General features: G+C 37.2%; 1 protein-coding gene across 3 annotated transcripts in view; it reads right to left on the reverse strand.

The window, feature by feature from the left end:
• Nucleotides 1-12,836, reverse strand: part of DCBLD2 (discoidin, CUB and LCCL domain containing 2) — a 32,859-nt gene extending 20,023 nt beyond the window's left edge. For all 3 annotated transcript variants that reach the window (XM_063305625.1, XM_063305624.1, XM_063305623.1), the window contains exons 1-5: nucleotides 12,641-12,836; nucleotides 5,670-5,897; nucleotides 3,620-3,757; nucleotides 2,049-2,100; nucleotides 960-1,032 (exon numbers count right to left, since the gene is read on the reverse strand). In XM_063305625.1, coding sequence (XP_063161695.1) covers nucleotides 960-1,032; nucleotides 2,049-2,100; nucleotides 3,620-3,757; nucleotides 5,670-5,897; nucleotides 12,641-12,743 — 594 coding nt within the window. In that variant the 5' untranslated portion in view covers nucleotides 12,744-12,836. The remainder of the gene's footprint in view (nucleotides 1-959; nucleotides 1,033-2,048; nucleotides 2,101-3,619; nucleotides 3,758-5,669; nucleotides 5,898-12,640) is intronic.
• Nucleotides 12,837-13,139: the final 303 nt, after the last annotated feature.

Consider the following 13,139-nt stretch of genomic DNA (forward strand, 5'->3'; position numbering starts at 1 on the left):
GAAGAAAATGTTTCAAAGTTACATACTTGTGTGTGGCAAAAATATTTAAACTTCCAAGATTATCAGTTCATTTAAAGAGGAAATTAGAGTCAAGTGTTTCAATCAATCGGATGATTATCAGGTGTGAGTGTGGGAGGTCCTGTCTTACTTAAAGAACAGAATTCTGAGTATTCAATATCAAAGCCTGATCTTCACAACACAAGGGGGGCACACCAGTTACTGAAAGCATCATTTTCCTCAATAAATAAATGAACAAGTAAAATGTTTTTGACTAATTTGTTTAACTGGATTCTCTTCATCTAGTTTTAGGACTTGTGGGGAAACAGATCACACTTTAGGTCATATTTATGCAGAAATATTGCAAATTCAAAAGGGTTCACAAACTTTTAACCATATATAAAATACAATCTTTAAATCTAGCTAAGTGCTGATATGACTAATTGAAGTCGAAATATACATAGCAAATGTGTCACTGCAAAATGCACTGCATCTCCAAATGTAAACACATGAATGCTTGGGCCTTTATTTGTGGGACGGCCCCTCCTCAACTGTCTCACCCTGTCCCATTGGGTCTGGCAGGACAGGCACACTGAGGGTCCCGTTGGTTACAGAATGTCATCTTTCTCAACCCAGAAAGCATGCCTTTTCTATCAGAGTGCCTGCCTTTGGAATAACATTCCCCAAAAGAGTGGCCCCAACTCTGCTGGCTTTTTGCAAACTCTTGAAAACCTAGATGTGTTGCTCTGCATGGTGTTCAGACTGTTAGCTGGAACCTGTGAAGTTGATGACATTTGGCAAACTGGTTTACCTTGATTGCTATTATATATACTGATGTTTTATGTGGTTTGTACTTTAATTTTAAATGTTGTTAGCCACCCAGAGGCACTATGGTGAGATGGATGACTATATAAATTGACTAAATAATAAATAATCTGAAAGTCACAAGGGATGCTACTCACATCTCTGTAGCCATGAGGAATAGTCCCATAAATTTCAGCAAAAGGAAGCACGCACCCAGCTGGACAATATTTGCTAGGGAAAAAAAAGGCAGGCACTTTTAGAATGCATAACCAGTGTATCTGATGCTGAAATGTCTAACCTTCAATAAACTTTATTAAGCAATTTTAGTGATTCAGACAAATCAAGTCTGGTGATATAAGTACATTTTCAAAGGGAAAGACATATATTGCTGAAAAATATACAATAATAAACTACAGACAATGCCATGCCTTGGCAAATAATTGGTCTGAAAATATTTTGAACACAACATTGGAATTATGTCTTATTACTTAATGGTATATGAATGAAGAGCCAAATAAAGATTACATACTGTAAAATGAATAAAGCAATTAGTAAAAGTTAAATATTTATTTCTTGGGAGATTTATGTCTTGTAAAACTAATTAACAGTAACATTCATTCTGATTATTGTGAAGAATTAGATTTTATAAACTAAAGCCTGAAAACCACTGCAAATTTATTGTTATGATTTAAGAGCTGTGCTATATTACAATAAAAATGGCAGTACAATCCTCACTTTCTACTTCAAATTCACTCAGAGCAGTTAATGGGTTAACAGTGCAATCCTATAAAGTTTATTCTGAAGTAAGTCAATAATTGGTTTACTTTCAGGTCAGTGGATACAGGACTGCAGCCAAAAACTTTATTTAGAATTTCAGAATTTAGCTATTAATTTTTGATTTTTTAAAATCATGATGAACATAATAAATCTTGACCTCAACCATAACAGATTTGCTTTTCTGAAGAAATACTTCTGAAACAAATATTATTTAGTAGTGGGAAATAGCATGGAACAATTCATGCTAAATACATCAATAACATATGCACAGAAATGTCCCACTGCAATCAATAAAATTATTTTAAGACAACTGTGTATCATAGAACTATAGTCAAAAGTCTGTTCACACATGAGCATGAACTGCTTTTTCTCCCTATGAAATCTTGTAGTTCAAACAGGAGAAAAAGTGGCTAGTTCACAAGTTGTCTGATCATAACGTATTGTCATAATATGGAAAAAACCAAATTTACCTGAATTCTGGCTCAGAAAAGTGACTTGCAGTATCTAAACATGTTATAAAATCTAGGAAAAATTATAGTAAAAGAAAAATTATGAACAAAACCAAATCTTTTTAAAGAATGAAATGTTTTAAGACCCTACACTGAAAACTACAGAGTCATAAATCCTACAAATTCTGGCTTACACTGAATAAACTGTGTTCTTGGGGAAGTATTGCCATTCATTCTTAGCTATAATGTGCTACATGGTATGGATTAGGAATTAGACACAGTTTATTTCTATCAGCTGAAATCACTCTCTGTTGGTTGATTCCAAGACAAATCTGCTAACAGAACCAAGAGATGTATCAGCAAAAAAGCCAAAATGAAGAACAGAAGATGTAGCACATAGGATAAGCTGAGTTATATCTTAACCCAAACATCAGTCAGGCTAAGGAGATACCAACAATAGTTGATATTTATTTATTTATTTATTTTCTATCCCGCCTTTATCATTTTTTATAAATAACTCAAGGTGGCAACCATGCCTAATACTCCTTCTGCCTCCCCTTTGCCCACAACAACAACCCTGTGAGGTGAGTTGGGCTGAGAGAGTGTGACTGGCCCAAGGTCACCCAGCCGGCGTTCATGCCTAAAGCAGGACTAGAACTCTCAGTCTCCTGGTTTCTAGCCCATTGCTTTAACCACTAGACCAAGCTAGCTCCAAACTGATATGCTAGGTTGAGAGGAGTCTAATAATTGCCAGCACATTAATCCAATGGAGATATCCAAATACCCAAATAACTATTCCTATCCATGAAATCTTTCAGGTTCAGGTTTCATGGCAGCACAAGTAACAAAGGGCAGAGCTTATGTCATGATGTCATGAAAGCATCTTTCTTAACTTTGGTCACTGTGGTTCACCAGTGAGCTGAAGTGAACTTCAGCCATTTGGCTGTTTAAAATTTGGAGCTCTAGATATGAATATTAATAAGTCAATGAGAAAATGGTAAGAGCCATGATATTCTTGGGGTAGTCCAAAAGCAGGGGTGGGCTACCATCAGTTCTTAGCTTAATCTCAAAAAGTTTTGCAGATTAGTTCAGGCTCAGGCAATAATGATCTGTCTGCAGCTAGAGAAGAGGACAACAATAGGGAAAGCTGACTGAAGAGCAGAAAAATATCCTATTTCCTTCTGTGGCCTGCAGATTATCCCTAAAGAATGCTACCCTCAACCCTAACCCTCAAAACCTGTGTTTCCCCATCCCTGCTGTAATAAAAACGCTTTGTACCTTAAGCCAGGGACTCTAGGACTATTCGTCCAGGAATGTGCATCATTGCTATAAAATAGGGCAATTTGTTTTAATCATCTTGAATTAATTTATTCTAGTCATATCTTTTGGGTTATTTTAAAGATAGTATCTTAAATCCTCCTATCTAGATGTGATGTTCTAAATGTCTTTGCTTAATTCATTATATATTATTTACCAGAAACTGGGTAGCAGGGAAACAGGAATCAATTACCTGTGGCAAGATTATATATTTATAACACAGAAATAGATGTGTGGTTTCCTAAAGTATTGCTAAATTGGATCCTAAAATATACCTGGTTTGTCAGTTGTTGAATACGAAGCAAGAAACCCATGTCCATAAAAATGAATGTCACTCATGAATTGTACTGTAATTTCATTACTCTTTGATTCATTTAATTTGTCCACCTGAAGGCCCAAACCACAGTATTTCCCTGGAGTAGATAAAATATATAGATTTAGCATATATGCAAATTTAGTAGAAAACCTCTGACCATTTAGTAGATCTATATGTTTAATCCATACTAAATATATCTGCTGCACATGTTTAACAATAATGAAATACAAAATGTTTCCCCTTCCTTATCAAGACAGGTTTTTGGGAGTACCATAGAAATTCAGAGGTACTAAAGACATAAAGATGTGTAGTTTGATCAACATTTCCAAGCCTTTTGAATTTTGACCCAGCATCAAACCAATTATGACTCAAAAACTTTGTGAGGTAAATTGTTTGTCTTTCCAAGGACTGATTTCCTGCCCTGGGAACACTTTCCAAGCTAGGGAAAGAAATAGAGTGATTTCCCTCAATGTATATATTTTTGTATCATTAATTTAAATAATGAGGATACTATGAATTTATTCCAAAAACTTGTCATACTGAAACTTCCTATAAAAGGAAATGAAACAAAATACTTCCAGTGTCAGTATAGTTCTCCTTAATATTCAGCCCAGTTATCTTCAAGAATCAGTTCTACTTTTGACTCTCCTGAAATTCTTAAATCATAATATACGCTAATGATGTATACCATCTGCCAATCCAGCAAATTACTACCAATGAATTTTATTTCAAAACTTCTTCAGGAAACAAGTGCTAACAATTTAAATGTGACCTTAATATTTCTAAACAAAATAAACAAACACATAAAGTATGGCTTCTGAAATTCTTCCCAACCCATTTAACAAGTAGTATATATTTATTTGTATGTCCATTAGGTCATGTGAACAGGATGGAAGATAGTTAGAATGGATCATTTGCCAGGTTTCCAAGATGTTGCCCATCTGTCTCTCCCACACGGATGCAGTGTGGAAGCTCGTTTCTAGTTACTTCTTCTTCTTTTTTTAAATCCACCATCTGATCTGGCTGATTTTCAAACCTGATCACTCTTTTACTTCAGTTTCTCCCCATACGCCAAATTTAGTCTCATTCTTTTCAGTTTTTGGACGGTTATCATATTGATGGATGTACAGATGGATAAAATTCTATGCTCTCTTATATAATTTCTTTCCAACATTCCACTGAGGTAGAAAGACTAAAAACCCATTTCTAGCAAAATAAATACTACTTGATCTTTTACATAGTCATACTAGGTAGAATAAGCAAATAGAACAAAAGTAGAGAATTATTTGGGCCAATGAACTCAACTTGTAAATCAGGATTGAAAGATCTTTGCCATTTAAAGAGCTCAAGTTTTGCCTTTTGCCTTAGAGGAAATCTCTTCTCTTATAACACTGAAGAGTCATAAACTTGCAACAAAGTATTTTTATGACAGATACTTTATACAAGGAATGAATCAAAATAGTGCCCTACTCAATACATACGTCTTTTTAAATGCTTTTTATTGAACTAAACTATCCATATAACTATTAAAAGTACAGAATGTATAAATGAAAATAAAATAAAGACAAGCAAAAAGGAAACAAACTGCAGGGATACGCAATGTTCAGAACAGATATAAATATGTTATACATTCATTTGTACAAGGATGGTTAGGCAAAAGGACAATGAAGCTAAGAAATGTTACAATAAGCTTATCCTTAAGTTTGGGGCTGTTCAAAACCTGTTCATTCCTTATGCTATTACATAGTTAGAGCCCCTACCGATTGCTTTAATGTTTTCCTTCAAGACAAAGGCCATGTTACAGACCCGCACAATCAGATAACGTGATAATGTTTTGCTTTGCTTATAACCAAATTATCCACAGAAATTGGGCAAAGAAAAAAAGGACCAAACAAATGATTAGAGTGTGTATTTTTTAAACTAAACAGACAAATCATAAGAAATATTTTTCTACTGTTAATTATATATAAACAATATACATTAATGCTAGGGAGAAAATATGTTCTTACCTATCTCTGTTCTTGTAGGTCCAATTCCATTATAAACCCTCACATAATTAAAATGACAAGAATCTGAATCATCAATATCAAAATCCCCAAATTTGAGCTGAACTCTCTGCTCAGGCTTTACTCGAATTTCCCATTCACACACTGTGCTGTTGGGATAGGCATGTGGATAATTAATTGATGCAAATGTTCCACTTTCAGGACCTAAAACAGTGTGTCCACATCCATCACCTACAAAGCAAAAATTCATCTGTAAGTTTGCTTTCTCATGAATAGAAGAATGTGTATCTGCACTTCAAGGATAGACTGCAAAGTGTAATAATTATAGTTTGTAAGTATGTTATACATCAATATTTCATAGTTATGGATTTATTTATGACCTTTATGGATGAAACTGCATATCCTAAAACTAATCTTGAATAATTTTTTTAATAATGTGAAATCTGTACCACACAATTAATTAGTCCCTCTGACATATATTATATTTGCATACTAATTAAAGTAAAATTAATATTATAGCAACTTTGATGATCACAACCCATCTTTTGAAGGAAGGCTTACAGAAGGTTCTTTTAGTAAAATTAAAATCCTTTAGAGTCTTTAACTCTACATCAACCTCTTTTAAGCAGGCCTCGAACAAACAATGGTTTTCAACTATGTCTGCTATGATAATGGGACAGTGAATAGTTATGTCCTTATCCTAGTAATATGTCTGGAGAAAAAGAAGGGATTGAGAAAGGGGCAACTGCAATCTCTAAAATTTCCCTTCACAATTTTAGAATCCCTTTTATATCTGATCTGTGCATGTGTTGAATAGAAAATCACAGTGAGGAACGTATGATTCCATACTCATGAACAGTTCTTCTTAATCTGCTGTTATAATCCAGTTCCTCATAACAAAATGTACATCACCGTAAAGAATCTGAACAAGTAGCTAAGGAACAGACAAATAGTACTGGGATTGATGTGAATAAGCAGGTTGTGCCTCTGCCACTGAGAAGAATCGTATGTCAATTTCACGACAGGGGGAATTTTAAACTCTCATTCTCGAAGAATGTATAAAATACCACAGTCTAACATAGCATCGATTTTATTTTCATCAAAAGTCTATTCATCATTTAAAAAAATATTTTAATTTTCTGAAAAAGGAATATTTATATTGTTTTACTAAATCTGACATAATAAAGAATAAAGAATTTTACTGTTAATGCAGAACAGATGAAGGAACAACACAGCCATCCTTCATTCCTCCCCCCCCCCCGACTTTACAACATTATTTGAAAACTTATTTGAATAAAAAAGATATATAATTCTAATAGTACCTCAGTTTCAAGCAAAACATTTTAATTTGAACAGTTTCACTTAAGATCAACATAATGTCTGAGAGCATAATGACAGATTTGCTCTTACTGATCCTTTCAGTATAACCTCACTTTGTCATACAACATTATTTTCTGGCAATGCTAGTTAAGGCTCTGGATTTTCATATATGTCCTTATAAGGCAGAGGGGAATACACATACCATCCATATCAATTCAACATACATAAATCAATTGTGGCCTCCCCTGCTTTGTTCAATATTTTCTACCATCTTCAGCCAGTACAAGTAGCAGTGAGGGATAACAGGAGTGACAGTTCAGAAAAATACAGATGCCACAAGTTTCCACCCTTACTTTATATGATACCCTACATATTTATGTAGTATGTAGTATTATTACATACTATTGAAGATTTAGAACTGAGGAGAAAGATCCAACATCCAGCAGAACAATGTATTTGTCCATGAAACTAACCAAGACCCAAATAAGGGACTTTGAAAAGAAAAAGCAGACTTGAAGTCAGGAGATGGCATCACTTGGCAGCTGTATTGCCCTGCCACACTCAGTGCACTGTTATCTGCCCACTCTTGCAACCTACCTCGGGGAAGATTGTGGTTCAGACCACAAGTAGGCAAATATATTACCTGAGAATAATAAGGTGCTGAATGAACATTGAAATAAGCCCTTCCTAAAGCTTTACCCTTCCTCATTTCTCTTGATGTTATCATTCTAAGTTCCATTAATTTTTTCTTAAGACAGAGCATCTGTTTTCTTTTAACCTGAAAAATGGGGAGGGGAAAGAAGATGGAAAAAACCCACCTTTATTTGGATATTAAAAATTATAAAAATATTGAATATAATTCACAAAAATAATTTTATTATTAGCTTTCTCTCTCCCTCCCTCTATGTATATATACATACACAATGACAGATGCAATATAAGCATGCTGTTAATATTTTGAAGACTAAGTAACTCAGAATCTGCATGTCCTCCATATTAAAATATATTTTACTTCAGCATTACCAAAATAAATTTTGCTTTTGAAATTTAGAGAGCCTGACCCAGCTTACTAAATGAATCACTAATTAATTTAAGCATTAATATATTCTGGAAGGAACCTAAATATATTTGCATAAAGTGTCTTGGAACATATAAAGAAGAATGGCAGTTAAATATGTTTATACTCAAGGTTTATGCATACAAAAGGCACAAAATGTACTCTTTATTCACCTTTCTCCTGAACGGATTTCATCTATCCTTGATGACAGTTCAGAAACGGAGTTTACTTCCACCTGGCACCAGTTCACTCCCAATCTCTGGAAAAATTTAAGCCAGATTCCCATCTTTGGAATATGAAAATAGGCAGGGAGCCAATCAGTAGAGTGCAAATTATAGTCAGTGCCTGCACCCTATCCTAGATCAACTCCTGGAGTAACAAAAATCCTCTCACTACCTTTCACAGAAATGTGAAGTCATAAGTTGCTTCACTGCTCCCCCATCCAAGCTTTTAATAAAAAAAGCACTGGAGTGTGCTGGGCCATTTTGCCATAAATAAATAAATAAAGTCTGAGCTATTAGCATGAGGGAAAAGTTGCCTGACCATCAAAGCATTAGTCTTCCTGTCTACAAATACCCATTGAAAGCTGTTTATGGCATGACACCACAGGTTTGCAGCCAAGTGTTTTTGCCAACAGCTGTATCCACATTGGAAGGTGCAATGTAGAGCCTCCATGTATTTGGGGAATCAGGGAAGGAGAGTAATGGCTCACTTCAGCCCAGAGGCTGGGAGGCAGGGTAAAGCACAACTGTGGGATGCTCCACTTATAGAAACAATAAACTCACTTTTATTAGTGACTTTCACAACTACTATAAAACTTGACTACAAACTATCCAGAAAGGGCCTGTGAACTCTACTAAAGTTTAAGTTAAGGGAGACAGAATGAGGCAAGAGCTCCTGCAAATGGGAAAACAGTCTCCCCCAAGTCCCCCAGAGCCCCAACACTGCAAATCACAACACAGAAGTTATCTTAACAATACGGCCTGAATACCCCTTTGGATCCACAGTATGCATCCAAACTGTATATTTTGGAGAATATATCCAACTGCCTAACTATACATGGTCCTCTCAGAGTCTTTGTGTTGGAATAATGATAGGTAGGTAGATGATATGCATTCCCTTAGCTCTAAGCCAAAAAACTAAAACTGTAAGTTAAGATTCGATAAGTTAAAAAAGGACCATAAATTGAAGGTAAAATCTTAAACTAGATATCTATAGTGTAATATATTAATATAGAAATAAATTGTACTGTTAAATCTAATAATCCAATAAAAGAGAATATACGTAGCTCCAACCCTGAGCTATGTACAGCATATTCTCTTTTATTGGATTATTAGAACCAATACTGTGGAGTCCTTGGTGCTCTCTGAGCTTGTTTGTTTGCTTGCAGATGTTTCATTACCCAACTAGGTAACATCATCAGTGCAAGTAAGTGTGGGATTTGCTCCCTGTTTATATATAGTAGCTTCTAATAATCTAAAATATTAATAGCTTACAACTGACAATTCATTTGTACATGACCAAAGATTTATGGACCAAATATGGAATTGCTAATCATGTGGACCAAAAGTCAGTTGTCTGTGCACATTCATAGCTTCTGTGCAAAACTTTGCTATATTATGTATAATAAGGCTTTTCTTATTTGATGAGAGAAAATTTTAAAAAATTCCTCAGAGACCTGAGACATATAACAACAAAGAAAAATTAGTCTTCTTCAAAATACCTGAGTCTTCAAAATCAGTCTTCAAAAAAATATCTGAGTCTTCTTCAGGTATCATTCATTATACAGCAGTATAACAGAACAGGGAGAATGGATTCCACTGAACCATCACCTCAAGGGTAGGTTTGACTACAGTAGTTCCCATATAAAAGTGCAGAAGGCAAGCTATTGTATCTGACTCCAAAGGAAAATCTTTGTTGAAATGGGGGGATCTGTGAGTCAATGTAATTTCCACTAGGATAAGTAAACTATGCTTGGATAGATTCTGGCATGAGGATTCTGTCATTCAGATATTTAATATTGTCCTTTGATAATTCTCTTAGCTTGACTAAATTTGAGGAAATGTAGGAAATCAAGGGAGATAGTCAAATAATCTACTCAGGCCTAATATTCAGATCATAATTGGAAAACTGAATATATGCAAAGTTATTTATCCTTACAGATAATGCAAGACAAAACATTATGACTATGCATGTTGACAATCACCACTGCACAATAGGCTTCTACATGGGTAAATAACTATAACACTGCAGTATATGTAATAAAACAGAATTTGTTGATTTTAGAATCCATCACCTATTTCATCATTAAAAACAAAACAAATGAACAAAACGTTTTTGTTAAAAACAAATCCTCTATTATAAATAATTTAAATAAAAATGAAGAAACACCTTTGTATATATGCAATGGCTGTACTCTGACATGGATCCAGGCCCAAATGGCACAGAATGGGAATGTTTTAACTAAGCTGAGGTGGGACTGGGATTTCTAAATGGCCCTGTCCCTGATTCCAAACCCTTTGTAGTCTCTCCCTTCTGAAATGCAGTTTGGGAGTCTAGTATGCTGGCAGTGCCATATGCCAAAGTGGAAAAAAAGATGTTTAAAAACTTTTGGCACTTACCTAAGAAAACAACTTCACAAGGAAGGGAAAGAAGGAGGAGTCTTGTATCCAGAGATCAAAAGACATTCCTCAAATCAAAGTGATCTAACAGTTAGTTGCCCCAACAGCAGCCTTTGGAATGAATAGCAAAGCTAGGGATGGTGAGGTGAAGAGGACAGATGTATATATTTGCAGGCACCTCATTCTCATCAAGACCTTCTTTTGAGGTACTTATATATGTGAGAGCATTTTTATTTTTATTTTAGAACAACCTCCAATTACACATTCTGTTCTTGAATGGTCCTCCTCTTAGTTTTTCCAATTCTTAATTGTTTAATTCCATCCCATCATTTCACATAATGTAATCCTTTCCTTTCAAATCTTTTACTTTAAAGTGTTTAAATATATACTGTTTAAAGACAGTATATATTTATACTTGTCTTTAAAGAGTAGGTTTTTTAGGGCAAATAATATAGTTACGTGTGTCTGTTTTCTTCCTCTCTTTTGTCTTCACAAGCAGTATCTCTGCCTCTGCCCAATTTTGGCCTTACTAATAGATGCGTCCTGCCAACCTAGCAGTTTGAAAACATGCAAACGTGAGTAGATTAATAGGTACCGTTTCAGCGGGCAGGTAACGGCGTTCCGTGTAGTCATGCCGGCCACATGACCATGGAAGTGTCTACGGACAAACGCCGGCTCTTTGGCTTTGAAACGGAGATGAGCACCGCCCCCTAGAGTCGGACATGACTGGACTTAATGTCAAGGGAAACCTTTACCTTTACTAATAGATGTGTGGGTATGTTAGTATACTAGATAGTGCTAGTACAGAAACTGGGGATGGAGAGTGAGGAGGAATGCTGCTGTAGAAGTAGGCTCCTCATACAGATAACCATTGCCAAAAGATTAAAAAAAACCACAGTTTCTCCAAATGTCATACATTTCAACTGAATCTAATGTTTAATCATATGCTTACTTATTAGTAAAACTTCTATGATAAGAGACTTATAGAATCTAAGTGGCTTACGAAGTCCAGCAATACAAATCAAAAATAAGCAGATTAAACCAACACTAGCAGTTCCAAATAATCTACCTCGAATTACACACAACGCATTTCCTTCGACATGCAGAATAAACATCCTCATTATTCCTGTACAGCCATTAGATTGCAGTTTGCAAAACAGACAAGCTTGTTGGCTGGTATCACATCATCATCAGTTCTTCAACCTATCTGTACAGAACCTCATTCTGCCTACTTTCCCAGAACTAGATAAGACTTTTGAACTGGGCTATGCTACTAGTCTTTAAAGCACTCCTATTTGTTTTTGCTGCAACAACTTAATAGGAGATGTTATTCTGGAGATGATAGCATAGTCTTCCCAACACTATAAGTTTTCTTTGCTGCTCCCTGGCACACACGCTCAGTTCTTTTACGACTTCTTTTTAAAAAGAAAAAGAAAGAAAAAGCAAGCACTTGCTTCAGCCACACATTCAGCTCAATCAGCGAAGGAGCTTTGATCGCTGCCTGGGATGAGACTTTTCTTCAGGGCGAAAAGGTGAGAAAACGGGCTTTCAGAGATCAGAGAGAAACGGTACCCTGGACCAAAAAACACCCATTACATTTTACCACAAATTGTATCGTCGGTTAAGAGTGAGTTGTGCGAGCTCAGAAATTGGAGTTCAAGTGTGTCGGGTGAAAACAGCCAGTATTCATTCCTCTACCATCCCAAAATATGAGGCTGGGAGTGGCGATAAAAGTTTGCAGAAGTTAAGGACCGGATGGAAGGAACTCGCTGCAGATGCCCGGAATTGGGTTTACCGGGAGGAGCGCCTCCGGACTATGCTGCCCCACCTTGTCCCCTCCCCTTCCCCCTTCCCCACGTATTAATGACATCCGAGGCGTGTGGAGAGGACGATGCTCCTCCTCGGTGCGCTCCCGGGCGAGCGTCAAGGCACAATGGCGGGAAGAGTTCTGCCCTCGCCACCGGGTCCCCACCTACCTTTCTGAGCAGCCGCGTCCCGCCGGAGCAGCAGGAGCAACAGCAGGGAGACCGCTGCAGGCCGGGTCCCCGGGGGGAGAAGGCGGCCGCGGCCGCTCACCATTTCCCGCGTCTCCTCCACAGGAGCCGGCTGTCCGAATGCATCCCGTCCCGAACAACTGCGCTTCTCTGGCGGCCGCTCGTGGATCCGGCCACCGCCCCCTCCCCTTCCTTTCCTTCCCCCCACCCACCGCTGGCTCCCGCCGCCCCCGGTAGCCGCAACCACTTCCGGGTCTGTCGGCTGCCCCGCTACAGCTGCAGCCGCCCCTTCCGCGCATCCTCCCAGGCGCTGGTCTTCAGAGCCTTCGCGGCAGCGTTGCTGAGCTGCGGCTGGCGCCCGGCCACATAGGCAAGGAGACGGACAGCGCGAGGGGAGTCCCGGCAGGGAAACCGACGGCCTCGCAACCACGCGCCTTGTGGGGCAACTTAACGGCCAGAGGTTGCGGTGGAGCAGACTTGG

Source organism: Candoia aspera, chromosome 5 (genome assembly GCF_035149785.1).
Source record: "Candoia aspera isolate rCanAsp1 chromosome 5, rCanAsp1.hap2, whole genome shotgun sequence".
Taxonomy (NCBI): Eukaryota; Metazoa; Chordata; class Lepidosauria; order Squamata; family Boidae; genus Candoia; species Candoia aspera.